At 37.7% G+C, this 22,182-nt stretch overlaps 1 protein-coding gene across 4 annotated transcripts in view; it reads left to right on the top strand.

The window, feature by feature from the left end:
- The first annotated feature begins 4,700 nt into the window (after positions 1 to 4,700).
- Positions 4,701 to 22,182, top strand: part of celf6 (CUGBP Elav-like family member 6) — a 195,040-nt gene continuing 177,558 nt past the window's right edge. For 3 of the 4 annotated variants that reach the window (XM_047362348.1, XM_047362346.1, XM_047362347.1), the window contains exons 1-2: positions 4,701 to 5,177; positions 14,868 to 14,950. In XM_047362348.1, the coding sequence (XP_047218304.1) occupies positions 4,928 to 5,177; positions 14,868 to 14,950 (333 nt within the window). In that variant the 5' untranslated portion in view covers positions 4,701 to 4,927. The remainder of the gene's footprint in view (positions 5,178 to 14,867; positions 14,951 to 22,182) is intronic. The other variant, XM_047362345.1, reaches the window with a different exon arrangement.

The following is a 22,182-nucleotide window of genomic DNA, read 5'->3' as shown; positions in this document are numbered from 1 at the left end:
AAATAATTAGAATTTTATATCTTTATGTTTGAAGCCTGAAATGTGGCAAGAGGTTGACCAGTTCAAGGGGGCCGAATACTTTCGCAAGGCACTGTATTATGTTATGAATTACCATGTAGAACACGTGTGGTAAAAAACGTCCACGTATGAATTATTTCCCCACAAGCATTTCAGATGTAGAAATGTATTTTGTGTAGTAACATCTGAAACAAATTTTGGAAAACCTTCAAAGTGTGCAGTGATTTTCCACAAGTAAGACATGTTTTTCAGTTACATATTTAACAATACATTACCTGTGCTTTATTGTATAATCGCAAATACTTGTCATCACAAAACATATGAAAATATGTAAGGTTCATACATTTGTTAATATACTTACCAAACTTTTGAAAAGTTCTGGTAGTAAATGATATTCACAGCCCACACATATTGAATATAAGGTGAAAATATTTAGAGTCTACACACCATAAGCAAAATGCTACATTTACATGTGGTAAGTAAAACTGGTAGGGCAGTACTCAAGGGAGGCCCACACAGAGGATTGCTGGATTCATTAGCTTTCAGAAAGCAGATGATTCACTGTGGTCTCCATGACCTCTTATTTGTTTTTCTCTTATTTATTCCACACTTTGTATCAGTGGTAAACTTAAACATGCAGCAAGGCACATGCTTATTGTTCCACAGCACACCAACATCAGTGCACATGAAACACAAACCATAAAGAGAATAAAAAACAAACATGTAATTTACCTTTATAAAATAAAAATGAGTACAATTTAATTTAACCAAAACAATGTTGGTATATCACTCCTACATTTTCCTTGTAACACTAAAGCAAATAAACTGGTGAGATATCGTATTTTTAAGAGAAAATGATGGCTTCTGATTGAATGGTTCTTTATCTTCCTGAGCGTGTGCCTCTGCGTGTGAGTGTCTTGGGGGGAACAAATGTACTCCTCCCTTAGGCAAAGACTGCAGTTGAGGTTTGAGACAGCTCCAGTATTTCCATATACACTCACAGATTTACAAAAATACTGTCGCACCTCAAGCTGGCTGTGCCGTGAATATCAATGCCTGCTCTCCTTTTGGACTTATGCTCTGAAAAACAGACAGGGAAAAATGTTCATGCATGACAACATTAAACTTGGCTGTCTCCATCTCTCTAGTTTTATGTGATAATGAACAGACAGCATAAAGAAATTGTGCATGAAGCCTTGCTGTTATTGCACAATGCATGACTTATGTCACTAATTGTGTTTTTCCAGGAACTATATGTTTTGAAGCAGATTCAAGTGATGTGTCTGTGACATTCCAACAAGTCACCTTGACAGTGGTGTAAAAAATTTGGGCAATAAAATCAGAAATGACACTCACTCAGGTGTGGAAAATTAGAGTTCTTCTATGTAAATTCCCCAGGGTAAATAATTTTTGCAATAGCCTGGAAATGATTTTTGACACATTTAACATGTTCACACCTTACTTCAGTTTCAGTCTCAGTTTGGATTGTGATTCCTGATGTGAAAATGTAGTTTTGATCATGAAATAATAGAAAGATAATTAAAATTATACGTGTTTCCAGGATTGCGAGATTCCTGATGTATTTCTTCCTCATCTATGTAGCTCTTCTTTCCAAGGGTGCCTCCACTTGACAAAAGCCTCAAATAATTCTGGCTACCCTTCTGTGGTAAAGAAGTGCAATCAGAAGATGTGTCCTGTGCGACCTCATCTAGGTGCTGAGGCTGGCACAGACAAGAAGAAAACCTTGTCAACAATTAAGATATGCTTGGCTGTGTGTGCACAAATGAGTTGCATACACATGGGCATAACTGGAGAGATCATGCAGTTCCTGCATTTCTTTTTGCTGGCAGTCCGCAGTCTGCACAGCTGTGCAGGCAAGCTATTTTGCAGAGAAAAGAGAGAAGCAGAACAACAAAAATCACAAAGCTAATAAACTGGCACTTAAGGTAAATTAGCAATGTGTTTCTGGGAAACAGTGGCCCTGATTGTTTTGCCAAGGGAGACCTGTTGTATTAAGAAGAAAAGCTGCATAATGTTTTTAAGGAGTACAAAGATTTGAACAAACAGGAAATAAATAAATATTTAGAACAAAGAAAATGCAATACCAGATGTTAGTCTTGCTCCACGAAAACAATCATCCCCAAAAGACCAGTTTGCTCTGACAAACATCAGAAATGAGCCCACACTCAAAAGTCCCGTGCAGCACACAGCCTGTAATCCATCAAAACATACTTCCCTACTGCCAAGTGACCAAATGAGGTCTTCAGGAACATTTTAACACCTGTCACTGCAATGATTCCTCTCACAATCTCACATATGTAAGCAGTTGTTCTTGTTATTTGATTTTCTTCGGAAACATTCCCAGCAAGTTTTGTTTCCAGATTGATAGCGATAGATAGATAGATAGATAGATAGATAGATAGATAGATAGATAGATAGATAGATAGATAGATAGATAGATAGATAGATAGATAGATAGATAGATAGATAGATAGATAGATAGATAGATAGATAGATAGATAGATAGATAGATAGATAGATAGATAGATAGATAGATAGATAGATAGATAGATAGATAGATAGATAGATAGATAGATAGATAGATAGATAGATAGATAGATAGATAGATAGATAGATAGATAGATAGATAGATAGATAGATAGATAGATAGATAGAGAGAGAGAGAGAGAGAGAGGGAGGGAGGGAGAGAGGGGCAGTGGGGAGTCAGGCAGACAGACAGATCATTATTTTACCTCGTCTGGAGGCTAACTTATTGCTGTTATTACCAGAGGTGGTGGAACAAACTGATCATTACTATTTAATTACATCTTTTGTATACCTAATTAGTTACAACCTAACAGAGGTTATGCCTGTTTTGTGAATGCACTTCAGTGAGCAAACATATTTTCTAATTTTTTTATGTAATCAGAAAACCTTTTTCACTTACCAAATTCCACATACAGATCGAAGGTCAGGCCCAGGTATAGCCCAGCACTGCTGAGATGTGATAGACACTCTCGAGCTCTCCAAAGGGCAGATTTAAGTATTCTAGACACTGAGAGGAGGCCGTGTTTTCACATGGTTATAGCAAACTTGCCACATACAAATCAATAATGGACACATAAAAAGATCCATAGAAACAACAGTCATTTCAAGCATGTTTATTATCACTGAAAGAAACTAGACTAGTCTAGTATTGATGTTGAATTCCCATCTGCATTAATTAAGGCTTTCTATGCATGGTGGGGATTAGAAGATACCAGTAGGCCACACGCTCCCTTGCATGAAAAAAAAAAAAACGAACAAAAAAAAAACCAAATCCACTATAAAGAGTGGTAATGCATCATTGTTTGATTGCGTGTGAGAAACAGAACAAAAATGTGCACAGCAGACCGATGGAGGGTATGAAGAATCTGCAAGGCAAACGTGTACAGTTGAGATTGTAGCTCAAAGAATCTATTTCACGGTCTATGAAAAGCAGTATGGCTTCAGCACCATGGACAGTGACAAACGGCAGCTCCAGGGTTTAAGCAGAAATAATTTCAAACTGTTGTATTTTACTTTGATTTCGAAACTTTTCAAGTCATGCAGAAAGAGAAATGTGCATTGATAATCAGTTTCTTTATACTTAAAAATCCTTAAATAATAAAAAATTAACAGGCACAAATCTCAACCCTTTAAAGGATTTTCTACGGGGATGCTTGAATACATGGATTTGATTCTTATCTGTAGTTTTTTTTTATGGTAAACTTAGTTGAGAGTGAATCAATGCTAGATTTTTAAGCCTTAACCACTTATCAAGTAATTTAAAATAAGAAAAACTACTTTGAATTTACATCAACATTAACATTTACCTATAGGACAATGCACCATTTTAGTGTGGCACCAAAACTTTTGTTCTTATTTCCATAAGTTTTATGTGTGATCCTGTCATCATGTATTAACATTGGGATGGTGTGGTCAGGATATAAAGTACTCTGTGAGATGTTCAATGCTTGGGATATTGTTTTATAAACTAACCCTTCTTTAAACTTGTCTACAACTGTAACCTGCAACTCTAACCTGACCTATCTGATTTGGGCCTTGATAAAGCTGTTTATTTCTATTGTCACCTAACATTTCTATGTGGCCTTCGATTGACAGCTCTATTTATAGTGTGAATATAAATCACACAAGCTTTGTCTTCTAATTACATGACTTCTGAAGGCAAATATATGCAATTACTTGTTAATGTGAATGAGTGAATGAGGCTGTGACAAATGCAAGCAATATTATCCTTCCTTCCTACCTTCCTTCCTTCCTTTGAGCCACTTTATGTTGGTCTCCTACATAGAAATGTAAATACACCGATATGTGTGGTAATGACATCACAAAATGTGGAAAACTTTCACAAAAGGTGAGCTGCTTTTGCAATGCACTCAAAATATCTGAAGGATTTTACTTTGTACAAATGTTTACATTCCAACGCTGCCTTTTGGGAGCCATGCACATGCATCCTCCGCTTCCATTCGTCTGAGCCATGATGTGAATCAACGAGGGGGCGTGGTCTGTCCATAAAACTATGAACTGATGTTACGGGACAAAGTAGCACTCTGTGAGCGTGTGTTGGTTGGGAGAGAAAGGGGTTGGGACGAGGCGAAAATAGAAATTCGTTTAAAGCACAAGATCAAATAAATACGACTAACTCCAAGGCAGCTCATAGGCTGTAAAAAAAGAGGAGAAGAAGCGAGACGAACCGGAGGAGGAGTGGGAAGCGAGGAAGATATAAGGGAGGGGAGGGGGTGTGCACAATGACACTGTGCAGTTGACTACACTGAGAAAGAGAGAGAGACACACACAAACAGAGAGAGATAGAGAGAGAGAGAGAGAGAGAGAGAGAGAGTGTAGCCCGTCGGCCCATTGAGGAAAGATGGCTACAGTCACTGCAAACGGAGTGCAGCAAGAGAATGGATTCAGCACCACGAACAGCGCCGGCAGGATGAACGGGCTTACCATCGGCCAGAACACCATTCCAATGAAGGACCACGACGCCATCAAGCTTTTCATCGGTCAGATACCCAGAAACCTGGAGGAAAAAGACCTGAAACCCCTGTTTGAGGAATTCGGAAAGATATATGAACTCACTGTACTGAAAGACAGGTTTACGGGAATGCATAAAGGTTGGTTGCCTTGCTCTCCTTACTTTTGTGATTCTGTGGAGAGATATAGCACACATAAGAGACAGAAAGAGTACAGAGACGATATACAGCGGAGAAACAAATTAAAAATAGCTCCGGCTGAGCAGTGGGGCAGAGGACTGGGAAAGTGTGTGTTTATATATATATATATATATATATATATATATATATATATATATATATATATATATATATATGTATACTCTCCGCTCTCCGCGGACGGCACGTGGAGAGTTAATTTTTACGGCGTCAAGCGAGTCCACGTGAATACTACAGCTGAAAACGCCTTTGTGTGTGTTTACATTGACTCTCATGTGCTGCACCTCCTGGTGAGGCCAGTGAAGGGGGCGGGACAGTGGACGGGCAAGTCTACGGGATGCTTCTATTTTGTAGCTGCATTTCTTTATAACTTAAGAAAAAAGGTGCATTTAGAGCCGATTCTCACAGATAAATAAATGCCTTCACGGGAGCGGAAAATGCAAACCACTATCAGACAATCAGCCTCTGGGATAAAGCTGGTGCTGGCATGCAGCTCTGACCTTTTAGTTTGCTGATAGGCTGCCTTACTTTTCGGATGTCATTAACTGTGTGAAAATACTATTTACGTGGCAGCTGTGTTGTAATGGTGCTGCGTGGGCGGCTTTGCAGTCAGGAAGTACAAAGCGGGATTATAGTGGAGGTTGAGATCCAGCGTGCATCATCTTCTGGCTTGCTCTGTTCCAATCCCCCCACCCTTTAAACCAACCCCTTTATTTTCCAAAACTATCGGGCTCTGTGCTCGCTCAGTAATTAGTCAGACAGGACAGGGATCGATCAATGATCTAATGATATGCTGGTGATAAAAATAAATGGTAGCGGGTCGGGTGTTTGGATAAAAAAAACGTGGTAGTCGTAATAAAAAACCTAAACACTATAAAAAAAAAACAAGAAAGTGCTAAAGTTCGCTTGAGCAAATGTCTGTTCATACATCTTGAATCACTCAAATTTCTCGTACATTTTTATTTAGCTCCGCAAACTAAAAGCATTCGTTTTGAAAACATAACAATAATAATAATAATAAAATTGTTTAATAAAACTAGTTTATATTTTATTGCTAAGAACAATAAGAACAATAATTTAAAAGAGCCATCCACTTTAATATTTAACTATGTCCTGCTAGATAAAACTCTTATCTCTGTCACACACTTACGCACACAGTTAAATGACCACTTCAAAGATCTAAATACATCGAAAAATGTATAATGAAAAATAAATGATCAGATCACTCTTGTCAATGTTATTTCACAAGCTTGTAAATGTATGTATGATGTAAGGCAGTGGATACAGGTTATGATCACATTGCTTAACACTATTTAAATGCCTTATGGAGGGAATGAGCTTGGGGCTAAGCCCTGCTGCTCTGTGTGTGCATCCCTGAAGACATCCATGCACCACCTGTTCCTCCAGCCATCAGCTGCTGCTGCTTGACTTGCTCCTCTTCATTCCACTGTTCCTCTCTGACACCCTTGATGATCGATTAAAACAATCTTCCTGATGTTCATATTATTTGCGCTCATCCTCAACCATCCCTGAATGTCAACACTCCTGAGGATAGTCACTACAGGAAGGGTAATCCGGTTCCAAAGCCAGACTGTGTGCATGTTCAAATCATCCTCCACCAAGGCCACTCTGATGTATACGATATGTCTGCTCCATCCTGCGTGACATTAAAAGTTACTTGGGGAACATAGACAGATACTTTTTATAAGATGTCACCCATGCATTATATGAATGAGTTTTTGTTAGTGGCCATTCATCTAAACCATATACATGCCTCCTGATCTTTCAATGTATGATAAATCAGGAGAGAAGCACAGTGGTTCTTAACTTTTAAGCTTGATTCTTAATTAATCGAAAGAAAGAAAGAAAGAAAGAAAGAAAGAAAGAAAGAAAGAAAGAAAGAAAGAAAGAAAGAAAGAAATTAAATACATAGAGAAGGTTCAGACCATTGGAACATTTTATCAACTTTGGACAATGTAAAATGGAACCCTGAAAGAGTTGCAAATAATTCATGCTTTAGACACAAAGCATAGCACCCCGCACTTCTTTTGTTTTCTCCCATTTGGATTATGGCTTAACCAGCATTATGAGCTCCCCTGGGTTCTATTGTGTTTATTCAGCCACCAGAAATGTGCCTAAACATAACATAACATAACATAACATAACATAACATAACATAACATAACATAACATAACATAACATCCTATTTTTTATCTATACAGTAAATAAAAAGTCTAATTTTGTTTTAGAATGGCTCCATACACACACACACACACACACACACACACACACACACACACACACACACACACACACACACACACACACACACACACTCTTGTTTTGGTATATGTAGTGAGGACCATGTGTTGACTCCCATTGACTTCCATTGATTTTCAGTCATTTTCAACCCTTTCTATGCCCTAACCCTGACAATAACCCTAAACCTAACCATTACCAGTGCTTACCTAACCCTAACCTTAACCTAAACTCAATTCACATCTTAGTCCTAAACCTAACCGTTGGCAAAATAGGTCGTGAGGACCAGCAAAATGTCCTCACTTTGGTACAAACGGTCCTCAATTTGATGGTGAAATCGGGAAAATGGTTCTCACTGTGATGCCAAGACAGGAACACACACACACTCACATATATATATAAATATATAACTGAAATTGAATTGAATATATACATAAATATATGTAGAATAGAAATAAATCAAAATAAAACATCATCAACGACAAAGACCAAACAAACGATATGTCTTAAAAACAAACACAGCTATAATGAATTGTTTCAATTATTTTCAGTAGATTTATTTATTTTTTTTTCATTTCTACCTTTTATGCTGTCCAGTAATAATTTGTATTTAGGTACACATACATGCTTATTTTAAAGCTTCTGTTTTGCATTAAATTGCAATTGACTTGCAGAAAATAAACTCTTTGCAGATTATCATTGAAACCTCCCCACTTAAACCACTGTACTGCATGTTTAAAAGATTAGACATATGTCAGATCTAACTACACAGAATCCTCTGAAATAGTCTTAAATTTTCCCATATGAATTAGTGAAAGTTGTAACTTCAGTGTTATGGTGTCTATTGTAGTAGATATTGACATAATATGCTAAAGTCAGAGCAATAGAGTACTAAATTGGGTAAGTGATTTATTTTTGTGACATCTAAAATTCTAAACTTCATAGTGATTTTGCTTTCTGTATTTAGAAACCTACCTTGAAATTGCAATGTGTGGTTAAGAAAGCTTTGACTTCATTTCAAGTGAGTGATGGGTATGACTTCAGGTGTCAGTTAGTAAACCGTACCCAATAAGTGATTTGTGGCTCTACTCTTGTTCACAGCCTGTGTCCTGTGACACGAAACTGCACCATAATTTTGGATTTAAGGACAGATTGGAATATTCCATGTTTCCTTATAACTAATACATGTGGCTTGTACAAGCAACAATCTGAACAGATGTTCTGTGCTGTGCAAATTCTTACTCTGGCTCTGTAGGGAATCTCCGAGGACTCATGAGAATCTATGGGGAATTCAAGATTTTATCCTGGACATCTAAGCAGATATGCCTAACAGATTTATTTAAAAGATCATCCTCTTCTGCTGCAGTTGCTACACTGTTCCCTCTTAAGTTTATTTGATAGTTTGCGTGCCTTTGGGGAGCCTTATGCAGTGCGTGGGATGACTTGGCACTATCGGCGTGCATGGTGCTCATCAGTGCGTGGTGCAGCCAGGTCGAGCTGTTTAACATCTATCATTTTGCTGAGCCATACATTATCATAATACTTAGTGTCACTGCCAGAGTGCATGCATTGTTCCGACATGCTGAATGTTAGTAGGGGGCAAATCTTTTGCTTGAGTAGCATTATCTATCAATCCCTCTCTGATGCTGAGAGGTGGGGGGGGGGTGAGAGCTGTGCCACACAGCCAGGAGTAAGAGATACAAAGAGTTCTTAAATATCCTCATCCATTCTCCTCTCCTTGGTTGGTCTATGCAGTGTAATTGACTAAAAATACCCAGTTAAACTGCTGGAAAGCAGGCATTTTGGGGAACAAATTTACAAAATTAAACCACAGCAGAAATATGATTTGGAAACAAATATTTTAAAGTGTGTCTTCAGCTCTTGTGGTTTGCTTTGAATTTTAGGAATAAACTCTAATTCAATAAATACAGCTGAGTTACAGCACGATGCTTGAAGGGGGCATTATCTACAACAGACGAAGTGCTGGTAAATGACTGACAGACCGCGTAAGCTGAGTGACAGGTGCAGCTTAAATCTACAGATGACCTCTTTGATCATTAGAAAGGAGGCTGGGAGAGAAGCAGACAAATAACGACTGTGAACAGGCTGCTTCAAAAGTCGATAGAGGGAACAACGGAGAGATGGAGAGGTGCTTGGCTGGTTATAGTGAGGCCAAGTCAGATGCGGGTAGTGCTGGACGAACTCGGAAATTTTAGTCTGTTTGCCTGTGACATTCCACAACATCCACTTGTTTATTCTTTATCATTTTGTATGCCATTTCTTTATATTAATTTCTGTTCTTCTTCCACCTTGTGCAACATATTTGATCAGACATTGATAAAAACTAAGTTATGTATTATGTAGAAAGTCCCTGTTGGTGAATTGAAATTGTTACCAAATTTGTCAAGAAGTTATTTAAATTAGTACATGAAGGTTAAAATAAATGAATACATAAATTCAGTTTTAATTCCAGGACTCATGCAGTTGTTAATACAAGCTAATTTCTATTTCAAGACAAATAGTTGAAAAAAAGGCATTACAGGCAAAGATCGTTTTTAAAGTGATTACCCAAAATGTGTCTTGCAAGTGCAGAGACTAATTTCACCTCTCTTGCTTTTCCTTTGAATCAGTTCACAGGGTTTACTTTCCCAATTCCCCTACATACAATTGGTTGAACTTTTGTCCCTTGCTTAAATTATAGTGTGGTAAATTGTATTTGATTACCAAAGTATTATTTTCACCCCACTTAACCTGCTCATCACATGAAGTTAGAAGCCCGTCTGCCGAACCATCACTAGACTTTAGCCTTAATTTCAGAACCTCATCTATGAAATCCCCTTCTTGTATTTCTTTTCCCCAATTCATTCAGCAAACTTATTTATATGATCTTTGGTCAATGTTTGCCTAATTTGAGTTTTGCAAAGCATGGTTCAAACGTTTTTGATGGTGTCAACTTAAAGAAGAGCAATGTGGAGCACCAGTCTTTGTTTTATTACTTGAAGACTATGATATGATTTTGGTTTTAGTTTCTGTATTTTATTAATGCATAGGTACACTAGTATTTAAACATTTGAATTTACAAATATGATCCTGAGCCAGTTAGTCATCTTCTAATTTTAAATTGACAGGCTAACCTGCTTCCAGCTATCTTCACTCAAAAATCATTGTTTTAGTAATCATCTTCTCCATGCTTCTCATCTATTTAACATCTGGCTTTCAAAGTGACTGACTCCTTTAGACCTCAGATGTCCCCTGAACCATCACTCAGATAAATAAAAAAACATTTTCTAAAGTCCTGGAGTGATTCCAGTACAACGAGGAAGAAGAGGAAAGCATACAGTTGGTCACCAGCTCAACAAGTCACAAAGACTGTGAAGAAAAAAGGCATCTTTCTAAAAGGAATGTAATGCGTTTCACTGTGATGGAATTTCATTATCTCTGATTTTATTTGGTTTATGAAAAAATCGAAATCTGAAAAAGTCATGCTGATACCATTTAGTTGTAACAAAATTATAATATATACAGGTACATCTTAACAAATAAAAAAATGCAATTTTCTTCAGCAACGTAATTCAAAAAGGGAAAAATATTGATTTTGTACATTCAATACACAGAGAGTGATATATTTTAGGCATTTATTTTCAGGCATTTCTTTCTTTTAATGTTTCTGTTAACGTCTTACGGCTGATTAAACCCAAAAATCTTTCTCAAATAATAACAATTAATAATAACAATTAATAACAATTTCAGATTAGACCAAGAAATATTTCTTTAGGACAGAAATTTTGGCCTATGTTTATGCATTAAAAGCACTCAGTTCTTGGTCAGGGGTCTTTTGCATGATTTAATGTAACAAACAACTGCATGGAGGTGATTAGCCTGTAGCACTACTGATGTATTACGGAAGCCTAAAATTGTTTAATGGCATCGTTCTGCTCATTTGCTTTGTTAAATCTGGAATATTTACTCTTCCTCTAGACAAAACATTTTCTACGAGGTTCAGGTCATTCAAGCTTGCGGTACACACATCTCCCACACTTTCGTCTGCCACTCAACTTTCCAGTAGTATGCTCGTATCTAACAATCACTGCTAATTGATCTTTCATATGAATAGTTGCTAATAACATGACATCATTACTGAGATATATAATTTTGGTTTTTATTAGCAGTAAGCCATAAATGTCAAAATCAACATCCAACCTGCCCCGTTAACTAACACACCAAATTAAAATAACTTTATGAAAAAAGAGATCGATAAGCTTAACTGAATCAGTTTAGTAACAGTATTTATATTTAACTGAGTTTAAGGTTATATACTTTGTTTTCATTTAGTTATCATGAATGAATTATGTTGCAGTAGTTATGACTGTAACTCTCCCTTTTTTGTAAATCTACATGAGGTTTAGCTTTTCTTTTTTGCGGCTGAATGAATGAGTTAGTTATACCCAACACATATTTGTTATCTTTTGACAGACTCAATGACTCAAATTTAAAATGTTTTATTTTTCTTGAGCAAAACCATGACAGTAAAAATCTAACAAAAAAGAAACACAGCAGACTACAATGTTACACAATACAGACAAATAACCATTCAATGTGTGATCAATCAACATTTAGGGTGCTCAATTAGCAAAGCTACAGTATATTACGGTAAAACTCATTATTGATATCTCAGCAAATTATGGTTTAACAAAATAGATAAATGTTATTGGCTTATGCGCAATATAACCCAATAACATTTGTTGTTTACTAAGAAAATCTTAAAATTATTTAAAAGCAAAATGAGATGAGTGTCACCTTTAGCCTACAATTCCCATGAGTCTCTTTTGGGACTCGTCCCCTGGACTTTCTCAGTTCATGCTCAACAGTTTTGTAATGTCACACAAGGGATGAGGAGTGTTTCCTCAGGCTCCCAAACTTTTCTGCTCTGCTGTGTGCCGTGCTGGTTCGTCAGTGTCATTTAGGTGTTTTTTTCTCTTGAGCAACTGCCTAGTAGTGGAGGTGGGTGAAGGTTGTTGTGAAACGCAGCTCTCTTGGCCAGGTGCCAGACTCTGTTGCTGGCGTTTTGGGGATGATGCTTGCTAGGCATGCAGGGTATCATCAGAATGTGTGATGGTGTGGGCTTGCTTGTGTGTAGTCCCCATGGGAATCCTTGGCAGTAGGTGTGACATATAGTAATGGGAAATTATGCTGCACAGTGCAAAACCTCTTCTGAACAGGGTCACCCATTGTCAGCTCTGCCAAGCACGTAACAGAGCAACAACTCAACCTTTAATGAATGCTGTCACTTTTTTGTCAGAGACATATTTGCCATAAACTATGTATTTACATTCTGCCTCCTGAATTTTCTGACTTCAAAGAGCAGCCCCTGGAGATGTGTGGGGGTACAGTTTCAGCTCATCATCGTGCATACTGATTTGTGGCTCAATAACTGTGACAGTAATCATTTGTCAAAAAGCAGTTGGTGTAATTTCTTTCACAAATAGGAAAGAAAAAATTCTACCAGTCGGGCCTGACTAAGCATTTTCATCACTTCTTTGGTTTAAATTAAACAAACTTCAGGGTTTTATAGCTGTAAGTCAGACTTTACAGTTAGTTTTGCTTGGTCTCTTTTACATGAGATTGATACAAGCACTTTAACATTTATCAGAATATATGCATGCATTAACAAGATCTAATCTGAACTGTTGCTACAATAAAAAAATAAAAAAATCTTATTTCATAAGCTGCATGTTATTTTCTCTGAGGATGTGAGCTATTAACTTCAGAAAGCCACATTCTTCTTGATGGGTTTTATGAATTTCAGTGGCTTGTAAAACTGCAGTGGGGCTTGTATTTTGGCCATGTATGGAAAGGAATGGCATCAATGCAATTATAACTCTCTTTCCCCTTTTGACAGGTTACACTGTTTTAAATATGCTCAACCTTTCAAGCAACTGTGAAGGGCTGTATGGCTCACTTCACTTCTCAAAATCTGAGCTTGTTCTGGATCAACTAAATTAAAATTAAATATTTGCAGTGCATTTTTTTGTAAATAGTGAAATGGATTTAGGTAAATATGTACTATGCTTTTTTTTTCAGGTATATCTACCTCTGCTTGATGGTCCTAAATAGGCATGGGCTGGATTGAGATTCTTCTAGCATGATAATATTGACTAAAAATATCACATTTTCATAGAATCTACAGGGTCACCTCCAGAAAGTTTTGTATGGGTTGGCCAAATAGGGACACTAATAACCTTGTGGTGTTTTATTAGGTATACTGTTACAATTGAACTTTAATATTTAGGTCTAAAGAAACTGTTCATCTTTAGGATCGTTTTAAGCAACCTAGTGCTCAGCAGATTCCGGTTTTTAAGTGTCCCTGAGCAGAATATTATACTTTTTCCTTGTATGCTCTTCATGATGTAATACAAAAATAGCAAGTGTGACCAAAAAGATGTCTAAGAAGCCAAATTTGTTTATCTTGTAAACGAGGGATGGGTGTAGAAACCTTTCCTCATCCAACTGATTGGCAGTTCACAGCAACAGGTCGGGGAGGAACAACACTGTGTTTCATGTAGCTCAAAAAAGCCTGTGCTGTGCTTTGATCAAAGTTAACATTTCTGGAACTTGAATTGGGTGCACTGTGATCAAGGTTTGCACAGCCAGTAGAGACAGGGTAAGTATCACATATCTCATGAAAACAGCTTCTACTAAAGCCCTTCACTGATCTTTGGTTCATAGTGTCTCATAACAATTTTCCATCCCTGTTGCTTCTCTTTCTCTCTGTCCCACTATAGCAGGGGCAGTTCTGCTGTTAATTTTAGCTTTAGAAAAATACATAATTAAATAATAATAATAATAATCATAATCATCTTTATTGGTCATTGCACACGTACATTACAACGAAATTTGTCCTCTGCATTTAACCCATCCCTTATAGGGAGCAGTGGGCTGCCATTGTGCGGCGCCCGGGGAGCATTCTGGGGCTAAGGGTCTTGCTCAGGGACCCAGAGTGGCAATCTGTGGGATTGGAACCTGGACCATAACCATGTTCTGTTATTCTGTTATTTTGAAACCTTACTCTCTGCTACGTACAGCTGGAAAAAAACCCGATGACTCCAAGTTTTTTTCTGACATTCTTTTAAAAGGACTTTAACTGGAATGGTGAAAGTGCTTTTTAAACTGGAACATCTTAATTCTTTGGTATAGTTGATAAAGGTACCTGGTCAATGCCTTGTACTAAATAATAAAATCCTGTCAATATTATATTGATAATCTTTTGAATGTCAGCTTTTTGCATTCTTCTTTAAATGTGCTCCGGAAGGAAAAATACACATATTGTCCTCTTTCTGATCAAATAAAACTTCTCTCTTTCCATTCTTCTACAGGATGTGCCTTTCTAACATACTGTGCCAGAGAGTCAGCACTGAAGGCCCAGAGCGCCCTCCATGAACAGAAGACGCTGCCAGGGGTAAGTACCCCCAATCTGCCCTCTGTCATGGGCTAAAACTGACAGACTACTTGTAGTGCCTACATTCACCTAGAGATCATTTCACTCTCAGCCACATAAATGGCTCACAAGTCCACAGTAGATATTTAGATTCACATTCAAGCTCAGGCGCACAGATATAAAAACAGATGGACAGACTCAATCATTTTTGTTTTCACTGCCGCTGATTCTTGCACATTCAAGCACAGATTACCTCTCACACACTATTACAGACACACACACAGTCAAACTAAAATACCGTGAGTGGCCTTGCAGTGTCTTATTACACTAATCACCACGCCAGAGATATTTGATAAGCGCTCCTTCATAACAGCCTGTGCTGCCCTTCCCCTGTCCTCTCGCAATATGGCCGCTGCTGAGACTAATTGCCTTGAGGAATCCCGTTCTTATTATCACATATAATCAAACAGTAAGTATAAACAATCATTTTTACCATGCATATTGCCATCTGGTGTTTTTGTTTTATTACCTATCCTTGTTTTTCTTTCCTTTTTTTTCATCCACTTGCCTGTGGCAACAGGTAACTTTTTCAATTAAAGTAATGGCTTCTTAAAATGACACAGGTAAAACATACCCTGTAGTAGGTTCTTAAGCCCACCCAGGAGGGGGTCCTCGATCTGGGATGAACATGAGCCTCTGCTGTCTATCGGTCCTCATTGTGTTGGAAGGAGATTCATTTCTCACATGGGGGGGAATTATCGGGGTGTGATTAAATTACTGTCTGAAGTACCCTAAGGAGGAGAACATTCTCTTGTGCTTGGACTTCTCATCAGGAACCTCTGCCCCTCTCCTTTCCTTTTACCACCAGGACAACTTCCCAGGTTGGGGCTTTAGTTACAGCCTGAGGACACCCTTATGCATCTCCAAGGAGTGGAGCAGCAGAGAGGCAGAGTGAGACATGAGACAGGTAGTTAAAGAGGATGTAGTTATACATATAGGTTGGTTTATAGATGTAAGCAGAGGTAGTTGGTACATTTGTGGAGCTTCATAATGTTCAGAACTGTTGGCTAGATCAGTTATTTTCACTTTGCTGCATTGTAGACACTTCACTGAATGTTAGGCACACTGGTACACTGAAGAGAAAGTATCCCCAGGAGACACGGCTTCCTGGCTCCTTACTGCCTCCCGCAGATTCATAATGAGATGATTGCCATGATGGTCCTTGCTGTGCCTGTCTTTATTGCACTCATGGAGGGACATTCTTGTTTGTCTTCTATCTGGAAAGAGGTTAATGGCATGTTCTGTGGGGTTTGAGTAAACATTTCCCCTGTACAGCTCACAGCGAGGGGTCAGTCCTGCAATCTCTGGCTGAGCACAGCCCGCATACAGACGACTAATAAAGATGTTGTGTCTATGTGTGAGGGTGTGAGTCTGAAATCATGGAGAGAATGAGACAGAGGAAGGGAAGGAGAGGAGAGGAAAGTAGGGGGAGCTGAAGAAAGGCAGAGAAAGACAAAGACTGAGAGAGGTGACACTTCTGGACAAGTCTCATTGTCACTGTCATGGCCTAATGGTTTGAGCTGCTCAGTTGCATAATACTGCCATTTTGGTGACTTGTCCCCCCAGTGTTGCAGACATGATTGTGTAGTCCACTTGTGGCTGTGTGATTGTCAGGCAACCAAATGCAAATTTTGTTTCAATAAGACGTGTGGCATTTAAATAAAAGCTTGGCTCTCTCTCTCAAGAGGACAGATGATTCAAAACTAACACAAACATTGCCAAAAATATATATTTTTCCAGAAGTTAATTGTATTTGCAGTTGGAGTATCGTTGTGTAGCTAAATGTTTCAGTATTATAAAGTAAGCTATGTCAGAGTAATTTTGTTGCATCTTTTCTCTATTTGTAGGAGAAATTACAGCCAGCGATAGCCTGTTGAAATAGAAATTACAATCACTGAATATTCACCTTTAAGGCTTGAATTATTGTTCTAGCTAGATCGCTGCAAACCCTATGGAGTAATCAAGATAAATAGCCACTGCAGTTTGATAATTTATTTACCCAAAATAAGAGAGTCTCATTTCTGTAACTCAAAACTACAAAATTATTTGGAAAATCCAAAAATTGGAAAATCCAAGCTGCAACTCAAAGCTGCAAACATTAATTGTACAGTGCAGAGATAATTCTTCAAGTAATTCTTAGTTAAAACCCATAGGTCAAGGACAAAACTGTTTCTTTGATAACCTTTAAGTAAAGCAAATAAACTGGACATTAGCTTCATCATCAACACCAGTTGCACATAGGTCCTCAATATTTCTTCATTGAACAGTTGTTTCTATTATGTTTTGGTTGCTGTATACATTTTGTTTTATCATGATTTCAAAAACATGCATATGTGGTTAGGCCTCCAAAGTTCTAGCTTGTTGTAGGGTTTCTATTATAACTTGTGTGACAGCTTTCTTTCAAGTCCAATTAACGGCAACTTAAAACCTAGTAGTGGAGAAAGTGTGGCCAAATTAATAACCCAGTGAATTCCTATATAGAGACTATGAAATTGAGGGCTAAAAGCAACTAAGACCGATTGCTGCTTGTTGTATAACATTGCGACTGAAGTTATTACAATTAGAGTATTTTATACTGTACAATAATCCATTAAAGCACACATAAATATCGTATTTATGTTTTCTGCTGTGTTTTGCTGGTTAGAAACACAGGCTAATCAAAAAAAAAAAAAAAGAAAAAACAAAGTTGAGATATTTAGCGTTTTTCATTAGTAGTGGGACCAACTATTTCCCAAAATTGAAAAAGTGTTTTGTGTTATGTAGCACCGAAATGCAGAGCATTGCGGTGGAGTCTTTTTTCATACATAATAATGAAGGGGGTGTTTAATCTGAGCAACAGTTGTGTATCCAGTACATATAGGGTATTCTAGTACATGAAAATGCTTTGATCTAAACTATGTTATTGTTGCTCTGACTGTCTGTTTTGGGTCATTGTCCTAATAGAACGTAATCCTCTTCCCCAATGTCACATCTCTTTCGGCCCCTAGCTTTCTTCCAGTATTGCCATGTATTTAGTTCCACCCATCTTCCCATTAACTTTGACCAGTTTCTCTGTCCCTACTCAAGAAAGGCATGCTTACATAACACACAACACACCATGTGTTACTGCTACTACCATGTTTCAACTCTGGGATGAGCAGTTTTAGTTGTTTAACACATAGCATTTAGCATGTAGTCAAAAAGGTCAAAGTTTTTATTCCAATCTGACTAAATTGCATGGCTATTAAAGTAGTTGGCCTGTCAACAGATTCTCCCACCTTAGCTGTGGATCTTTGCAGTTCTCCAGATTTGGGCCTCAGAAGCCAAGTTTTTTTTGAGTCAAAATGATAGAAATCGAGATTATTGCTTGGCCTTACCAGATGGTGGTCTTTATAATTGTTATTCACATTTCCTTTATTTCCTACATTTTCAAACATTGTTTGGTACTTCGTTTGCTTACAGGGAATTTTAGGTCAGATAAGTGCATCTTTTAATGCATTTCATTAAGTTCTTATTGATATGTTGGGTATTTGCATACACATTTAGAGATCAATTGATTAAATCATTACCACTTATTTTTTACGAGACAATTGTGCAAACATGCAAGTTGTTGATCAAAGAAAAAAAATCTGATGACCAGCTGCTTTTCTTTGATAGCCCGTAAACTTTATTGCAGCTCTATTTTCTTGTTTGCAATGCCATCTGGCAATAAAGAGTGCAAGAAAGTAAAATAATAATATTTGCAAATGCAGCTGCATGATGTTATTTACAACCATTTGCCAAATAGCCTCCCAACATGGCACTATTGGAGCTACAGATCTTCAAATGAATTCTTATCTCTCCTTTCAGGGATTCGCTGCTTACTCCCTCACAGACCAATTAGTTCTTTGTGTTTGCATGTAACCGGCATGCTAATTGGGTGCTACAGTGGCCCAAAAGCCGATTAAACATTTTTAGAAAAAAAAGCAAATATATTAATAAATAAAACATTCTTTGTCTCTCATTCACTTCAGTGCCTTTCTAACCTTCCTCCAAGCTCTTCCTTTGCCTCACAATATCCCCATGTAGTGCTCATCTTGTATTCTTGCATTTACATAAAGGTGTCTGTTGATGGATCCACATTTTTGGTTTCTGAGAACAAGGATTGACAATGCTTCACCCCAGTATTGATGAAGAGGCACTCAGAAGATAAGCAATGTAGAAACTTATTAAATCTATTTTTCTGAAGTGCTTCTCTTCAGTGTTAAAAGGATAACCTTGACAGCTTGAATTTTGACCAAACTGGTTGACAAAATGCTTTGCTTTCAAACATTTGTTTCTGTCTAAGCTTTAAAAGTGCAAACAAATGACTTCAGTGTGTGCTGCCCCAAAAGTGGGACGGAGGAAGATTGCGCAATACCAGTATTATGTATCACTAAGCACCGGCAATGGGGGCCATGGATCAGTGCATTCATGCTGCTGATGCTCTCTCCCTTCATCACACCGCAAACGGAGACACTGTGTTTGCCTCAATGCGCGTTGAAAATAAGAGACCAGCATTTTTACTCGTATTACTTCAAATCTAGAATGGCTCAGTCAGGGAGGTGTGTGACTATAGCAAAGAAGACAACAACAAATAACCCCCCCCAAAAAACAGAATTTAAACTTTTGAGCTTTTACAAATAGAGTACAACTTTATTTTAGTTCATACAATGCAAAACCTTACTCTGCTGCAAAGAGATTTCTTGTTAAAACAATGCAAGTTAGAACTATACAAAACACTTTACTTGGAAGCAGGTTTATATTATAGAACAAGATCTCAGAATTTCTAACTTACAATGAGCAATGTTAAAACAATTATACAAAAATAAAGTATAGCACAGCAGCAAACTTACAAATGGGAGGAAGAAGGCGCTCTGGCGAAAGGAGATCAAAATATAATTTTTTGCTCTACATGCAAATTCCTATGTGTGGGAGAAAGCTAACATTGCACATTACCCTGAGCACTTCTCCATTGTAAAACATAGCGGTAGCAGCATAATGGTGTGAGGATACTTTGCTTTAGCAAGGACAGGGAGGCTGGTCAGAGTTGAAAAATGGGTGGAGCTAAATACAGGGCAATCCTACAAAAAAAAAAAAAACATGATTAAAGCTGCAAAAGGATTTTGTTAGAACTGCCTTTTCAAAGTTCCGACTTATATACAATTTAGAATATGTAACAACACTTCACAGACGCTCTCCAACCAATCTGACCGAGCTTAAGCTATTTTGCAAAAAATAATTGGATGAACTTCAGTCTCTATGTAAAGGTGGTGGAGACATACCCTGAAAGACCTGGAGATGCAAGGAGTAGTTTTGCAAGGCACTGTAATCAACATGACAATGACTGTTAATCCCTGACATCCAAACTTTTTAAACGTTTCTGCCGGATGAAAATTTGTTTCTCTTTTTTGCAAAATTACATGTTATCAGAGGGCACAGAAAGTCCCTATTGAACAGGTCTATGAGTAGACCTGTTCAAAAGGGTAGAGCATTTACCCATTTTTCAAGGAGAGAAATAATCCTTGATGCGGGTTTGTAAAACCCTGAGTCCTGAGTCATAGCCATTACAAAGAGAAAAGTGAAAAAAGGTCTGTGCACTGGATGCGCCACTACTTCCAAGGCTGCCCTGCTTTCCTCATCATCAATTACGTCTATATCATTTTCTTTCTGCTGCTCGCTTTAAAAAAGAAATTAAAAAGGGCCATTGTTTTTCTTATCCCCTGTGGGCTGAAAGCTTTCATTATGCTACCGGACCGTGCTTGGCCATTCTGCCGATTAAGGAGTGAATAGAATTGTGATCGAGGGATGCGCTCAACATTGTCTTCCATTGTTTTACTGGTAGCTCTTAATTTCATACAAAAATTTATTTTGCTTCATCTGATTGCATTTTTCAACCTCCCAGAAAGCAAAGTGTTAGTCCTTACAGGCAAGGCGGATGTTTTACCAGTGAATGTAGAGAGAGCACAAATGTTGCTGATTGTTTTAACCAGCCCATAAATATGGCAGGCCATACTCGCTGGACAGATGAGAAAGAGAAATAGTGATTTTTAAAGACTGTGGGGACCTAGACGTTTATTGCTCAGAGGCTAGTAACAACCAGACCTATTTTGTGATCCTGAATGCCTATCAAAAAAAAAAAAAAAAAAAAATATATATATATATATATATATATCTAAGAGCAATCGTATACAGACAGATAACTTAGAGTAGAGCAGTGATGAAAACAACAGATATAATGGCAGAAATCTACTCCTTAATATGTTTTAGTGCCTTATAATGGTATTCAAACTCTTTTAATTGAATAGTTTATGTTCTGTCTTGTAACGCCCCAAAACCTATTTGTTATGTTTTTTTCTGATAGACCAACACAAAGTAGTGCATAATTTAATTCAATTTTAGGTCTGGATTTGATTGGGCAACATGAATCTAAACCATTTGATTGCAGTGTTCCGTGTTGTAGTCCTGCTGGAAGCTAAAACTCTTCTCCAGTCTTTTGCAGCTTCTAACAGGTTTTCCTCCTGGATTGCCTTGTATTTAGCTCCATCCATCTTCCCAATCAACTCTGACCAGCTTTCCTGTCCTCACTAAAGAAAATTCTTCCCCACAGCATGACACTGCCATCACAACATTTCACGTTAGTGATAGTGTGCTCAGGGTGATATACAATGTTAGTTTCCCACTACACATAGTATTTAGCATGTAGGCCAAAATGTTAAATTTTGTTCTCATTTGACGAGAGCACCTTCTTCCTAATGTTAGTTGTGTCTACATGGATTGTTGCAAACTGCGAACGAGACTACTTATAGCTTTCTTTAACAATCACTTTTTAACCAGTGTTTCATGAAGGAAAGACTAGTAGATAGCACAACTAATTGTTGTCATATCAACAGATTTTTCCACCTGATCTATGAATATCTGCAGCTCCTCCTGATTTACTGAAGTCTATTGGTTGCCCCTGGATTAATGCTCATCTTGCCCAAGAGGTCAGTTTGGTTCACGTTTTGTTGGTTTGCTGTTGAGCCACAGTCTTTCCATTTCCTGGTTATGGATTGAACAGTGCTCCCTGAAATGTTCAAAGCTTAGGATATTATTTTATAAACTAAATCTGCTTTAAACCTCCCGACAGCTTTATTGCTGAAGTGTCTGCTGTGTTCCTTGTTCTTCGTGATGCTGTTTATTCACTAATGTTCTCT

This window comes from Girardinichthys multiradiatus, chromosome 4 (genome assembly GCF_021462225.1).
Source record: "Girardinichthys multiradiatus isolate DD_20200921_A chromosome 4, DD_fGirMul_XY1, whole genome shotgun sequence".
Taxonomy (NCBI): domain Eukaryota; kingdom Metazoa; phylum Chordata; class Actinopteri; order Cyprinodontiformes; family Goodeidae; genus Girardinichthys; species Girardinichthys multiradiatus.
Note: the sequence above shows the minus strand (reverse complement) of the source record. Positions and strands in the feature narration are given on the sequence as shown.